This window comes from Puntigrus tetrazona, chromosome 4 (genome assembly GCF_018831695.1).
Source record: "Puntigrus tetrazona isolate hp1 chromosome 4, ASM1883169v1, whole genome shotgun sequence".
Lineage (NCBI taxonomy): Eukaryota > Metazoa > Chordata > Actinopteri > Cypriniformes > Cyprinidae > Puntigrus > Puntigrus tetrazona.
The window spans coordinates 17,395,832-17,411,697 of record NC_056702.1 but is presented as its reverse complement, the minus strand read 5'-3'; the positions used below and the strand labels follow the sequence as shown (position 1 = coordinate 17,411,697).

The window sequence follows — 15,866 nt, the reverse complement described above, 5'->3', positions numbered from 1 at the left end:
TTTGCAGGAGTCCACGACTGATGCTTCAGGAGACAAGAAATCCACACAATGCTCTCGGTACGGTGGCACACGCAAACCATTTTTCTTTAGTATTTTATTTATTTTGTATATTAAATCATATAGAATAGTAAAATATACTTCATTAGCTAAAAATGCATTAATCCAATATACGTATATATGTATAAGATAGGAGCTGATGAAAAGACGAGCAGTTAAACTTTTTCGTTTTGTTTCAGGTTAAAGCGCGACCCGTCGCCTCAGCGCTCGTTCTTCTACCGCGTCCTGCGAGCGGCTTTCCCTCTGCATCTCCTGTTCCTCCTGCTGTTGGTTCTGGCCTGCTTGGTCCCTCTTTCTGAAGACGACTACAGCTGCACCTTTTCCAATAATTTTGCCCGCTCGTTCCACCCCATGTTACGCTACACCAACGGGCCCCCTCCCACATGAGTCTCATCAAGAGACTCAAACATGCCAAGCACCTCACTTTTGTCCAAACTATATTTTAACGGTTGTATTTATAGAGTAGATTTTATACTATTTATTCCCTTTTGAGAGCCATGCTAAGAATTTTGTTGATGTGATCTAATTTCTTTTTTGTCATAATGCTGTAAAGAAAAAAAACAATCATTCTATGAGCTTGAATGTAAAAAAAAATATTTCTAGATTTCAGCATATCATGCACTGATTAAAGATTTGAAACTGGAAAAGATTGACCCTTCAGCCACAGCTTGTGGTGACTTGATGGATGGCTGCTATTTTGAGATTATGTGGTCTTATTTTTAAATTTTTTATATGGTCTGGATGAACTGTTTATAGCTGCAAAGCCCAAAAATAAATGAATAAAAATGTCAAATGCACATGGAAACATTTTAATACACCCCTTTGTAAATAACACAGTGTTACATAAGCACTGCAAGGCAGAACACAAAGATGTGTACAGAAAAGGAAATTTTGCAAAAACATTTTGCAAATGAAACTTTTGTTCTGTTCAAAAATAAACACTGTCTACAATATCTGTGTTACAGTTGTCTTTAATGCTTAGTTGCCAAAATTTGTCAAAATCAGTATTAGTGCTATATATCAAAACCGTTACAATCCAGATGGCTGCCGGCGGATACAATAACATTTATAAATAATCTGTGCGTTTATTACAATTAAGTACTTGTTACAACTCTGTATCTTGTAACACATTTCCTCTTTACCTGTATACAATTTTTAGTTTTTGTCATCTAGGCTGTAAGCACTGTAGGCACTGCAATATATGTATATGTGTGTGTGTGTGTACAAAAAGTATATGTATATGTATACACACACTCACAGAGAGAGAGAGAGATTATTTGCAAAAAGCTGAAAATCATTTTTTTTTCCAAAAATCATGTATTTTATAATGTTAAGGTTTTTTTTAACCCAGTAAAAATAAGCCAACGGCAGTTTAATTGAGATTAACTGGAATGAACAATGAAAAAAAAAAACGTGACAAATGTTAAAAATGGAGTTACCTGTTTTTGCAAACAAACTCTTTATATAGCGTAGTCAACATTTGAAGTGGAGCATAAAAGTTGTCCTAAGACAAGAATGGGTATTGTTTTAGTTTAAGGTTTTGATGCACTTCAAATGTTGACTACTGTATATATAATTCTCAAGATAGGGCTTCAGATAGTTCAGAGAAATATTAAAGTGCAATATCACAAGTACTTTTTTGGTACATATGGTGCATCTTACAAACAGATTTTCACAGTGGAATAGTAGCAATCGATTGAGCTGTCTTTAGAAAATGTATAAATGCTTTGTACAAGGCTGTTATGGTGTTAAAGGGTTTACTGGGTAGAGAGCAGGATGAACAAGCTTCTGTTTTGTGAAAAGTAATAGATGCAAACATAACATCCATCCAGCTGTCCTGAATTTGGCCCTACTAATGTAAGTCCTGACAGAAAAAAAAGGCTTGATTCAGTTCTTCTGAGCCTTTGGTCTCTGCTCCCACTGCATACAAACCTCTCTCATCTTCAGCACTGACTGCTCATATTGTCGTTTTGAAAGTGAAGGAATCGAATCTGTTTGTTCTGACAGCGTCTTCAATAGTCGCTCTATCTACAGCAGTTGCTGCAGCTGATTTTCTTTTGGCCTTCACAAAAAGCAAGAGTTGCAAATGTACTTTTTAGAAAGAGGAGGAAATGATAAGCGTAGAAATAGAAAGTGTACATTCGATTGTGGTGCAGATTTCAGATATGTGTTACATGTTACATTTCAAAAAAGCAAATGGTAACCAGTTTTTAAACCACCGGCAATTAATAAGGTTTTGTAAAAAGTGAAGGACTTTTCTTTGTGTTGCGTGTTCACGGCTACATACAACAAAACAACTGTGTTCAAAATGAGTTCTGTTAAAAAAAGAAAAAGAGGATTTCACAGCAAACGCCAAATTTTTTAAAAAGAAAATGTTTTTTAGCTTGAGAAATTGTATTCCACTTTTTCTGCGCGGCTGTTTTTGTTGTCCATTCTCCCAAAACTATAGATCATTCCTCAGCACTGGAGAGAAAGAAGAGCAATTTACCGTGATATTTTTTTCAGATTTATGGAAGAATGTTAACTGGCAACATTCTGTGAAATGTACCAAAAAAAATATACAAGCTAAATATTTTCTAAATCAGTAAAACTTTTTATTTCAACGTCGCAGTACCTGCATTGTGAAAGAAATCACTCTTTCTATAACTCACCAGAAATGGTTGAGGCTCCTAAGGTCTCTCCATGCTGAGAAGTGCAGGCGAAGGCCTCCTGAGCGACTTTGCTCTCTTTAGGAGCAGGAGCCACTCGAGGGCCGGAGTGAGACAGACGGGAGCTGTGCATGATATGAGCATCCAGCATCTCCAGAAGCAGGTCATACAGAGGAACCATCTTCTTCATCTTCATGCAGTGGAGGTGGTCCATGCCTTTGTTACTACAGTTAGAGTTTACAGTCAGTGGAAGCTTTCGAACAGATCAAAAATCACAAATAGAGCCAGGCTAGAAGCTAATTTATTGAGTACATAACACAAGTTAACCTTTCAGATAAAGTAGTACACACACACACACTGTAATTAAATACTCCAGTCTTTAGTGTCACATCATTTCTTCAGAAATCATACTAACATGCTGATTTATATTCAATGTTGGAAAATGTTGTGTTGCTTAATATTTTTGGAGCCTGTGATCATTTTTTCAGGATTCTTTGTTATAACAAATATAAAAAAATAGAAAGTTACAAAGAACATTTTATTTCAATTTTGTATTCAACATTTTTTTGGTACAATATACACTACTATTTAAAAATTTTCTTAAACTTTTTTCCTTTTTTTTAAAGAAATGAATACTTTTATTCAAGAAGGATGTGTTAAATGGGTAAAAAGTGATAGTAAAGACTAATTTAGTTTGAACTTTTTATTCATCAAAGAAAAAGGATCACATGTTTCAAAAATATTAAGCAGTATCAGTTTCAACAGAAAATAAATCAGCATATTAGAACGTTTTCTGAAGGCTTGAAGACTGAAGTAATGTTGCTGAAAATTCAGCAACGAGTCACATTAATTATTATTTTCAAGTAAAAAATACCAAACCGATGTTAGAACTTGCTACAATATTTTACAATATTACTGTTTTTTTTCTGTATTATTAATCAAATAAATACAGCCTTGATGAGCATGAGGGTTTCTGTATAAATGAATCTCAGCTTACACTTAAACTGTGAACTAGTCAAAAAGTGATGAAGCATTTGTGAATTAGCAAATGGAAAAGCAGCACCCAAAAACAAACAGCAGAAAAACACTTTAGATACTTGACAACATTTCAAATGTTTCAGCTAGTCTACAGCAAACAATGACAGTAATCGCATCACGATCATAATCATTGCAGAAAAAAATGATGGGTGGCAGACTAGGTGTCTGAATGAACTGCAACCAGAGTTTAATTGCCGTTGCTCGCTTTTGCATCCATAATACCCGAGCAAAGAAATATATCTCACAGTCTTCGAACAAATGACTGAGCGCACATCATGCTTGTGCTTCGTACGCAAAGTCGAATGGAAAGTTCCTCATTCCACGTTTTTTATTGACTGTACCTGAGGTGCCTTATGTGGGAGAGCAGCATGAGCAGATGAGCCAGTCTGGTGGAGCGCTGCTGGAAGCTCAGGCCCGTCTTGGAGATGGCCCACACCAGAGCATCCGTCACCGAGTCCAGCAGACACAGCAGCTTCGACCGGCTCTGCAGCTCCTCTCCTCCCTCAGACGAACTCAGGCACATGTCTGCAATGACGCACGAGCGCATGTGAGACGCTCACATTTACAGCCGTTCGAAAGAATAGAGATTGATACCCATTCAAAAACAACGCAACACATCTGGAGCCATCAAACAAGCGAGACCGAAGAAACAAAGTGAAGACATCTGTTGGGGGCTGAGAATGAAGAGATAATGCACCAGGAAAAGACAGATCAAAAGTTCGGAGGAATCAGAGCAGGAAGAAATACTGGGTTCTTCAGACGATAAACACTAAGCAGGTACCGCCTGTTACGTTTTTATAAGCGTTTGCCATGAAATGGATATTGGGTTGAAAGTGTGGAGCGAAGGCATGCTGTCAGAGTTAAGATTTTAAACTGTGTGTGAGCGGCTTTCTTGCTTGGCCTGGTCAACGCTCCCTTCACTTTAAAGCAAGTGTGGTTGTAGCAGCCTTAGGAATTATGAGCCTCGAGTGAACACTATTTATTACGGCTTTGCGGAGGTCTGCAGTTTCTTTGGATTTTTGATGATGGTGACAAGTAACAAGACAGGAAATGAAGGGGAGTCTGATCAAACCCACTTCTCTCATGTCAGAATCAATGCTATATATCTGGAGCATAATTGCTAGACCTCTGTATCCATTTATATATATCATTTTTTCAATTTAACTACAATCGAATGAGACAAAATGGCCCGAATTGGACTAAAATCAATTTCACAATAGACTGAATCCACTGTGATTTGTCTGTTCTGAAGGGAAAGTCAACAAACATACATATTCTTTGTTTTTAATAAAAACACACGTGTTATAGTAATTACAAGCAGTAAAAACACTGGCACATTTCATAAAACCTTTAACGAGAAGAACACTCACTGGAGTTGAGCAGGATCATGGCTTTGAGACACACATACTCCTCTCTCTGTAACTTCAGTTCTCTGAACCTGGATGTGGCTGCCAGCAGCATATCAAAGATCTCCACAAACCCCTGCACACAGCTGCCTTCGTCCCTGACAGACACAAAGACATTTTGCAGTCTCGTAAATTAACTTCACACCGTCAGAAACCCGAGTCCAGCCTCTATCTCAGTCCTCAGTAGTCGTACCAAACCAAACCTGGCACCTACTGAAAATACGAATGGCGAAGTCAAAGCGTCAATGGAAAATCAGAGTGCTCCTGCTCTCTAAGACGCAGAGATGTGCTACAGCAGTGACTGAGCCTGGGAACAACACTAACACTTCATTACAACGTGTGAGAACGGAGAGAACAAAGTACCTCTTTGTCGCAAACACCATTGTACTTTATTACTAAATTTTCTATAAAATTTTGGGGAATTTTGGAGTCATTAATGGCACTTGTATTTTTTTTTTTTTTTGGCACACTTTCGATACTGACAAGCAGTACACCAAGTTAAAACTCGGGGATTCAGTTGGCTATGAATTTCTCATCCAAAATGCAGCCAATAAAAAAATACAGTAAATGTCTGGCAGCATATCAGATGGTGAGCATATTTACAGCCCGCCCATGACCGGATTGGTTTGGAAGCGTAGCCCGGTATAAAGTCTGGAGCATCTGTAACCCTGGCCCATTTATTTTCTCACATTACAACACTGGTACACACCATGTTAGAGGGTACAAAGGGCAGCGGAGTAGAGGGGGGCGTGATAATACACAAGCCATGGCAGAATCAGTTCCTGTCTTCCCACAGCTCTCTAATTCCCACCGCACAGAGCCCGCTGATTTAGTTCCCAGCTGTGCTCTTAAAATTTTGCGCTATATTCTACACAAACACAAATGCTATGAAAACACAGTTCTTTAAGCTTCAGCAGCGAGAGAAGACGTGTTATAGTTTTATTTTACAATATAAAAAAATAGTTTAAAATTCCAGTAAATTTTAACCGGGGGTGGAAAGTTAGCATGAATGTCAGTTTTGATTGGACAGTTGCATCATGATGACATTTTGAATTTTATGTCCCGCTCAAAAGTGTAATTCAACAATTAAAACATGTTCATGATATATTACACGTAGTCGCCGTAAGTCGTAGTTTGGCATGCTAACTAACCAGTGCGAAAAGGCTCAACCTTGAAGTGAAATCAGAATGTTACCAGCATTTAATAAGTGACTTAAATCACCTTATCTTACACAATACTGTCACACAGAACAAACTAGCTGCAAAATAAAAAATAAATAAATGATAACGATAATAAGGACCATGCAAAGCACATGAGAATAAAAAAATATTCAAAGCAGAGAGAGGTAGATGTGCCTGTTCATAAATTAGGCAATGGGAAGGATAAATATAATTAACTAACACTAGATACCTGCTGAGACTGAGGTCTGGGGAGAAAATGAGCTTTCCAGGGTGATTAACGGACCGCCACATCAGTCCCAGCATCAGCACCTCCAACCAGCAGCACTCCAACAAATGGACCTGGTCAAAAAGACTGAGCTCCACAAAACCTGGAGTGAGAAATAAACACTTAAGTTAATAACTCCATACACGTGATCCAAAAACAGTTTTGAACAAGACGCTCATCCAAGTTTGCTCATGTTCTCAGAATAAACAAACTGTCCATGCTCAGAATCAAAACATGATTATTCCCTAATAAAAGACTCTTGTCTCAAAAGCCAAGTATTAATTAAAACAATAAATCATCAAATAACAGAAAACATCAAGTACAGTTGAGGTCAAAAGTTTACATCCGCCTTTGCAAAATCTTAATTATTTTATCAAAATAAGAGGGATTATATGAAATGTTTATTTAGTATTAGTATTAACATGGATAAAATATTTCTGAATGGTCCACGATTGTGTTTTTGTCCTTGAGTCCTTTGTTTGTCCTGAACAGTTAAACTAAGTGATGTTCCTCAGAAAAAAATATTCAGGTCCCACAAATTCCCTTGGTTTTCCAGCATTTTTGTGTATTTGAACCCTTTCTAACACTGACTGCATAATTTTGAGATCCATCTTTTCACACTGAGGACAACTGTTCAAACACTCCAGAATGGAAAACAGTGCATTAAGATCCAGTGGGTTAAAACCTTTTAAATTTGAAGATAGGGATGAATTTTTATTTTTTTGTCTTCTGAGAAACATGTATACATCTATGTGAATATCTTCTGTAGCTTCTGAAGGGAAGTACTAAACCACAAAAAAAAAAGATATTTAGGCAAAAGAAAAAAATGTACGCATCTCCATTCTGTTCAAAAGTTTTCACCCCTGGCTCCTAATGTTTACATGCTTAATGAATGAAGGGAAATTCAACTGTTGCACAACTCGTGCAGCAACTTGTTGGCAACATGTGAACTGAGTTTCAACCTTGGTATGATTTAATAAATGTAATTCATTCTTAATTCAGTAGATGACACATTTTCTTCAAGTAAACTTAACCACGCCCCTTACTGCAATTATAAATCGAAAAATGCTATTCTAAAAACCCATTCGAAATTCAAGAGAGAATCCACAGTCTACAAACTGACAGTTTGACTGATGATTTGTGTTTTTGGAAACACAAATGTATGTGTTCATTATATGTTTTTTCTTATGAATCTGGTGATACATTCACCTGGGATCTTCTTGGCCCAGCTGATCATGTGAACAAGCTCTTTGTCGGCCAGGTTGGTCAGCGACATCATGACGTTGGCCTCAGTGAATGGCTTCTTCATGTCTTTCATGAGGTAAATCTCGGGTGGCTCTGCATCCATGATTCGAGCAATTAGTTCCTCGGGGCTCAAGGCTATATTAAGCACCTTATTTCCACCGAGGGGTCGTGGGACACTTTTGATTTCTTGAGATCTCGGGCCACATGTTCTCATCCTGCTAGAGAATCGTGCCAGCCGTTTCTGCTGTCCTCCTCTTTGTTGGTAGCTACCACGATCTCGCCGTAACCCTGTGAAAAAATAGCATGTATAACTTCACGACTAACTTCAGCCTTATCCATGTTTACAGGGTTATGCTTAAAATTATTAATTATTATAAATACACAAAATTTTGTTGGACAAATAGCCAAAAAGGTTGAGAACCACTAGCTTAAACCAAAATTTGTTTATAAGAGAAAGCAAAGCAAAAAGCTGCAAAAGCTTGTTTACAAAACTGTGTATTTGATATGACATTTGATGACATTACAAAGCTCAAAAAGCCGCATCAACCAATTAGATGAGAGTACATCGCTTGCTCCTCTAACCTTGATGCAAAGCTGTGAAATCAGACTGCCCGAAAACAACAATTACAAGCCAGGATGAGCATAGATGGCAGCAGTCTCCACAGCAACACAGACTTGATTCAGCTAGCGCAGTTTTTGTGAGGAGCAAGCCATCCGAGATCACACACACAACTCAAAAGAAAACACACGGGACCGTCTGGTTGATATGTGTGTGTGTATTACTATAATGGCAAAATTTTCAAACTTATTTATGATGAGTCATTTCTCTAGGTTGTTTTGGTGCAGCCTTTGACCAGCATCTATAAATAATCAGGGCTCTATCACATTATCATTACAACAGTGACGCATATCAAAACTTCACGGCACGATGGCTGCTTAATATTGGGACATAAATTACAAAGTCCATGACTTTGGACAAAATTCAGCAGTAATCTGAGATTAAGTGTTTGGTAAGATAAAGTGTTTGGTAACTGTGTGGGTGTAGAAAGGGTGTTGATAGGGAGGAATGGAAAACGAAAGAGTCCCACCGCATTTCATCATTCCAACTTCATAACATTTTCGCAGACGGCAGGCCTGGCAGCTTTTGCGGCGGTTCTTGTCGATGGTGCACTGGTTGGTGGCGGGGCAGATGTAGTCATTGTGTCCTGAGAAAGTGAATCAGAAAATTCCCTAATTATCCACTGAGCAGTTGCTAAGGACTTAACAAGTCTGTTACTATGTTTATGGACTGTAAAGCAGTGGATTTTTAGAGTGGCTTTTTAGACACATTACAGTATACTAGCACAGCTATCTGCAACGCTGGGTCTGGGACAGTGACAAAAAGACTGGAAATGTTAGATGGTTAATTATGGTTGAATACTGTACAAGCAAGGTAGATGAGATCATTTAATGACAATTGACAATTTAGCATGCAATCACATATTAAAGTCCAAAATAAAAGTCCAATCACAAACTAGTATGCAAATATATGCTGATACTCTTTGAATGCTGAAAAGTCAGTAGGATATGTCAACCTTTAATCTTACATTTTAATGTAGTGATAGAAAGTATATTAGTATTATTTACCAAAACTGTAAATTTTGTTGTACATATTACATTTAAATAATCCCATAATCACCCAAACACACACTTATTTTTTTAATTTATAAACAATTTTAAATGTAATCTTTAGAAGATCTCAAAGACAGAATACTTTACATTATCAGTCAATGAATCAATCAATAACTTTAGTTTGTATAGCGCTTTTAACAATACATATTGTGTCAAAGCACTAAACAGTATCAAACTGGAGAATAAAGTGTCAGTATAACGACAAGATTAAACACTCTCAGCTTCATTTCATTATTGAATGCAGAAAAGTCATTGTCTAGATCAGCTCAGTTTTAATGAAATTAAATGAAGTATCAACATAGCTTAGCTTTTGGCTTTTATTTTTGATTAATTAGAGTATGTTTCAGTAATTTTCAGAGAACAATACCTTGTATACTTCTCTTGAAGAAGGCTTTGCATCCTTCACACGACCACACGCCATAATGATACCCGGAGGCGTAATCGCTACAGACGGCGCAGTAGTGCATGTCAGCTTTACCTCTCAAAGAAGTAGAACTCTCCTCTGCATCTCCTACCCTCTTCGCCAGCGGTTTGCTATAAAGAGAAGCATGCACATGCATCTAAACCAGTATTAGGTAACGGTCTGAAACAAAACATAATCGAGTTTCCACATACCAGTATTCCTCTTCGCTGTGATCATGTGGTGTAAGATCTGCCCAGGTCCCACCAGCTGGGTGGTTTTGTTGCAGTCGATTCTGTTGCTGATGCAACGCAATCGAAGAAACATGGCTATGAGGTGGCCAAAAGAGGGAGGGGCTTAGCGACTGCCTCACAGATGGGCAGTCGGAGAGAGGCGACGCGCCGTACCCCAGCAGAGCAGGACTGTAGAAGGGCAGGGTGGAGAAGTCATGGCTGAGGTCTGTGTAGGGTGATGGGATGCAGATGGGGTGGCTCTCCACCGACAGAGATGGAGAGGAAGAGTTAAAGGCAGGAGAGAGGACGTGACCTCCCACCCTGTTGGAGTCCACTTCCTGCAGCTGAAGTAGACAACTGTCTCCTTCGGGATACTCGGACATAGCGAAGGCGGACGGGTTCAGTGCTGTCTTATCATCAACAGGGAGCTATTGATGCGAGTCATGTTGCACTCCTCAGTCATCGATACTGAAACGTGATGCAGCCTAATGCACAATCGACAGGAAGCCTTTCGTTTACAGGGGGAAAATTAACTGCAAATATTATTCATTCTGCATCTCTTCTAGCGAGCAGTAATAAGCAACTCTCCTGAGGAAAAGCACATTCAAATAATAGACCCTGTTTGAGTTAAATGCATCAAACTGCTTGCAAACAAAAGCAGCTTACCGGCAACACTTAAATTAATGGACAAATATGATATAACGGGTCTAGAAAGCACTTTCCAAATTCAAATGCATTTATGAAATGTCAAGGGCTATGCTGATCAATGCTTTTTAAATACGTTTTAATAGCTGTATATAATCACATTGCTTTTCACTCACAGTGTAACTAGTTTTTATACAAAAAAGGTTTTTGGGAACTTATATTTAGACATCGAAAAGCTTATGCATTAGAAGATACGAAAGTTCATAGATGTTGCCACCGTTTAGTCTTATCCTCAATAGCTAGGTGAATACCTTTCATGTCATAACTTACTAAATTGTGTATTTCAGCGGAATCGGAATGCAGTATTGACCACATTCATCAACACTTAGTTGGAGTTTGGAGTCAGTATGATTTTTTCAATATTTTTTTGTAGCTCTCAAGCTTAGCAAGGCTGCATTTACTGAAAAACGGAGCTGAAACAGTGTGAAAATGTTTTCTAATTTAATATACTGCGTTCAGCTGTGTTTAGTGTCACGTGATACTTCCGATATCATTCTGATACATTGATTTGGTGCTTTTTTTATTATACACAGTCAATACGTGTCTTCATTATTACTTTTGATTAGTTTAATACATCCTTGCTTAAAGTATTTACTATTGGAAAAATACTGACCCCAAACTGCTGAATTTTTTTTCAGAGAAAACAAGACTTCATGTTAATAATTACTGGAAAGTCATTTAAAGTAATTTCAATATACACATCATTTACATTTATATGCATTTGGGAAATTCTTTATCTAAGGTAATTTACATTTTATTTAAGTTACAGATCTTAATTTCAGGATTGAACCTTGACGTGGCTAACGCCATGCTCTAGAGGAATTCTCATAAAGCTAGTCTCACTACAATATAGTAGCAGATTATTTGTGGACACTGAAAAGCAGCTGCGTGTCTTGCATATCTGCCTATTTTAGGTCAGTTAAATAAACTTTTAGCTTGTTGCTTAGTGATGGTATGAAATCATCGAAAGTTGCATTCGAAAAGGCCTAAAGATCTGCCTCAGTAAAATGTAAATTTCTCTTACATGGAATATCCTTAAAAATGAAACGCTGTCGAATGGCACGTTAGCTTTTAGAAGTCTGAAAGTGAATCTTACCTACACAGTGTTGTAGACTGTACTTTGCGAGAGAGGCAGTTAGCCACACTGTCTCTCTGGACTGCCAACGGTGAGTCAGCCGAGGACTTTTGAACCCTTGTTTTAGCACAGACAGGCAACTGGCCAAAACATACCAGGCACCGAGCACAAGCACCTGCAAAATGACAGAAAGAGAAAAGTAGGATGCTGTGGTGTGTTTTTTCATATAAAACGGTAAAAATATTATTTGCATGTACTATTTTTGTAAATTTGTTTTTAATGTTAATATTACATATGTTTTAATTAATGACATAAAATTGTCAAATTATTTTATATATATTACTTTGTGCATCACACACTGTAAAAAATATGAAATGCTACAATAATGGTTAGTTGGTTAAATGTAAGTTACCGTACTGTATAAAACTAAATGGTTTAACATCACATAATACATAATTTTACTGTAAAATACAGTACAATGTAAATTTTTATTTTTATTTTTTAAAGAAAAACTGCGAATTACTATTTTTACTATTTCAGTTGTGTTTGTGTTTGCATTATATTGTATGTATTTGTTATGATGCTTTGTTTCTGTTTTTAGATAGAACTTTTAACATTCTGTCAAGGGTCTACAGATGAAAAATAGCCTTTTTGGCTAATTCTGGCACATTTTTATGTTTATTGATATGCTTGGCACCTGTAAACAAATAAACTAAACTTATGATTCATCATTGTGAAACTTGCAGCAATACGACATGGGGTAACACTGGAAACGCTGTATTTTTATGGTGAATTCTGTGCATTTACAGCTGCCATTTTTTGTGTAAGCTGTACGTAAAGTGCTAAATAATGTGGACGACCATTTCACAAGCTGCAGAGTTTTGGACAAACACCTACAGTAAAATCCTCTATTCTGATAATGGAGAAACAATTTTTCCCATTAAAAGCCCAGTAACCTCAAACCCTCTAACTCCAATAATTCTTCCGAGAGGAGGCTTAGAAAGACGGAGACAGAATGGAAGACAGAGAGGAGGAGGAGACTTGGAAAGCGGGACAGACTGAAGCTGCCTGCATCAACTCTCTCCTGACAACCAGTCTGGCATGATGTGTGCTCTTGAGGCAAAAGAGCGCCCGGCCACCGGCCAGCAGCGCATACCAAAAACAAAAGCCCAAGGCCACGGTGTGATCTCCCCTCTCACTCCCTTCTGTGGCGGAAAACGGATAAGGGAGAGAAGGAGCGACGGAAACCATGCCCTGTGCAGGAGTTGTGGTAACAACGGGGAAGACCACCGTTGAGCCTGATGCAAAACCTTCAGACCACGGACCTTCGGATGATATATATACGGTGCTAAAATTGAACAGCAGAGTGCCGTGTTAACCACAGCAGGTCATAGGTTTGATTCCCAGGCAATATGAGGACAGAATGTATAAACTGAATGCAATTTGGATCAAATACATTTAGGGTAAACACAGTATGTTATAATTAAGAATGCTTTAAGCAGAATGACATGCATTTCACTTCAACTACATTACCACGTATATCTACATTTAGATTTACAGTACATTTATACCAGTTACTGTTCTGTTAGAGGGCATTTTTATGTATTCCTTATTTCTTCAGGAAATGCCACACATCATTATTATATTTCATGGAGTTTTACATATGTACAAATTATTCTACTCATAGACAGACTTATATCACATTGTTGCGTTAAAACTACATATACAAGCAGCAGACCTTTTCAACAAATACCTAGCTGATTTATATTACTGTACAACAACAGTTTGCTCTTCCTGTCTTATTCTCTTAAAACAAGTGCTATTTTCTATTATTTTTTTTTATTAATAATAAATAAACAGGCCTATTATAGCTGAGAGTATTTTCATTGTTTTAATGGACAAAATAATAACTGTAGACCTTTAAAGATGACGAGTTATTCAGATGACATACTTAATTCTCTTCAAATAAGTTATGAATATTTATCACAGTTACGGAAACAACTGTTCACCAACTGTTATATATATATATATATATATATATATATATATATATATATATATATATATATATATATATATATATATATATAGCCTTCGTACTTGAAATATTCAAAACCATAGTCTAAGCCAAACCTAGCTTACATTCACTGTGAAATACAAAAACAAACTGGTAAATAGTACATAATCAACACCTTTATTTCATAAAGAGTGATTTGCTTCAATGTGAAGAATATATCCGTATCACCGCTTGGCTCTCAGAGGGTTAAAAGTCATCCTCATGGCTCGCAGTGCCGCTTGAAAGTGAATGAATAAAATGTTCTGCATTCTTTCACTAATTAACCCGTTTGCGTCATTTTTCTAGCACACAGTGCACGCGTACTGAAGCAATGTAACACTGCGATGCATTACTACATTACTACAAACGGGAGATGCAAGCCAGTGAACCTACCTGTTGCAATCGATGTTTAGTTGATCAACAGATGGTCCACTGTAAGGCTTGGTTTCTGAGTCGGCAAGAATCCCAAAATAACATTTTATTGCTTGATTTGATCCCCGTTCCAGCCTATGTAATGGGAGAATGGCCAGTGTTTTGATGAGCTGTCAGGATGCATGTTAAAGTGTGCTCTGCTCCGTCCGTCACTGAACGCTCGCACTTATTTGAGAGTCTGTATGTCACTGACCACACCCTCCTGAACCTCCTCCTCCTCCTCCTCCACCTCCTCCGGACCAATATCTGCTCATATGTGCGCTGTAGGCTACGGTCATTGTTCGTTTGCTTTCCGCATTTAACAGCGGGAGCGTTCATTTTATGCAAAAAAAACGATACTTATAAAAAAGAAACAAATGATGCTGTCGGGTCATTTAAAGAAAGTGCTCTTTTAGAAACGCGGGCACCGAAACTGGCTTAAAAGGGAAAAAGAAAACGGACGCCATTTTAACAATTTGTACCAAACTACAAACAAACAGCACACAAGTCATCACAGAGTTCGTTTGCGCGGTTATATCCCATCCATTAAGCGTCACTTCCTGGAGGATTGTTAATATATAAGTGACCTGATCCAACAAAATAAATCACAGTGACCCAAATTAAGACGTTTGTATCAATGGAAAGAGTCAAAGTCATACCTTCAGTGGTTTTAAAGACGTAGCCTGTACCCATAGGTATACCCCTTTTTGAGTTCAATATTTTGTTACGTACATTAAAACAGGGACATAAACAACAGTGACATTAAAATTTACCGCAGACTCATTGGTAAGGATTTTCTTCCAATGTTTTACGCTTCATAAAGCAGCACCCCACAGATTACACAGAAACTAGAATGATTTGTCGTATCATAGCATTAACGTGAACACTTAAAATTGCTTGTGACATTACAGTTAAGGGGTTTTTTATTGCAAAGAGCGTTTTATTGAGAACGTCACGGCTGGTCTTTTGCTTTCACAAATTCTCACCTTACAACTGCAAGGTTAGTTATTAACAGGCCGACTTTATGCAAGGGCACGCTGACAACAACGACTGACGACGCATTAATTCAAGACAAAATGAAAACCCCAGGGATCGTGTGCATCTAGTTTTTATCTGCACATTCACTGGTTGCAATCACTTTGAAACTAAACTAAATATATAATAAAAGGTCAAAATAAATAAATATATAATAATATAATAAAAGCTAATATATATATATATATATATATATATATATATTGTATGAGGCAGAGGAAGCACAAGAGAAACAGGTGCAGTGAAACCCCCGGAGGGTGTATTTATTAGATAATACACAGAAGGTGCGCGGTGAGTTCGAGGCGTGCGGGAATGCAGCGGTGCGTCCGGGGAAGTGTAGCGGTGAGTCCGGTGAGTGCAGCGGAGCGTTGTCTTCAGTGCTTTCCAGTGCTCGGAGTGGTGAGGAGTCCACGGTGAGGCAATCGGGAATTAGCTCAGGT

At 37.8% G+C, this 15,866-nt stretch overlaps 2 protein-coding genes across 11 annotated transcripts in view; one reads left to right on the top strand and one right to left on the bottom strand.

The window, feature by feature from the left end:
- The window catches only part of LOC122343418 (nesprin-2), a 71,738-nt gene extending 71,058 nt beyond the window's left edge, over window positions 1-680 (top strand). For all 9 annotated transcript variants that reach the window (XM_043237873.1, XM_043237872.1, XM_043237865.1 and 6 more), the window contains 2 exons: window positions 8-57; window positions 237-680. In XM_043237873.1, coding sequence (XP_043093808.1) covers window positions 8-57; window positions 237-444 — 258 coding nt within the window. In that variant the 3' untranslated portion in view covers window positions 445-680. The remainder of the gene's footprint in view (window positions 1-7; window positions 58-236) is intronic.
- Window positions 681-845: 165 nt separating this feature from the next.
- esr2a (estrogen receptor 2a) lies at window positions 846-14,563 on the bottom strand. 2 transcript variants are annotated; one of them, XM_043237874.1, is made up of 11 exons: window positions 14,374-14,563; window positions 11,946-12,099; window positions 10,127-10,629; window positions 9,879-10,045; window positions 8,929-9,045; window positions 7,805-8,128; window positions 6,560-6,698; window positions 5,114-5,247; window positions 4,085-4,268; window positions 2,709-2,929; window positions 846-2,520 (listed from the first exon to the last, which is right to left on the bottom strand). In XM_043237874.1, exons 3-11 carry the CDS (start codon window positions 10,525-10,527, stop codon window positions 2,501-2,503), a joined length of 1,707 nt encoding a protein of 568 aa, XP_043093809.1. In that variant the 5' UTR covers window positions 10,528-10,629; window positions 11,946-12,099; window positions 14,374-14,563; the 3' UTR covers window positions 846-2,500. The 2 variants fall into 2 exon arrangements, with proteins under 2 accessions (XP_043093809.1, XP_043093810.1); XM_043237875.1 differs by having other exon boundaries at window positions 11,950-12,099.
- Window positions 14,564-15,866: the final 1,303 nt, after the last annotated feature.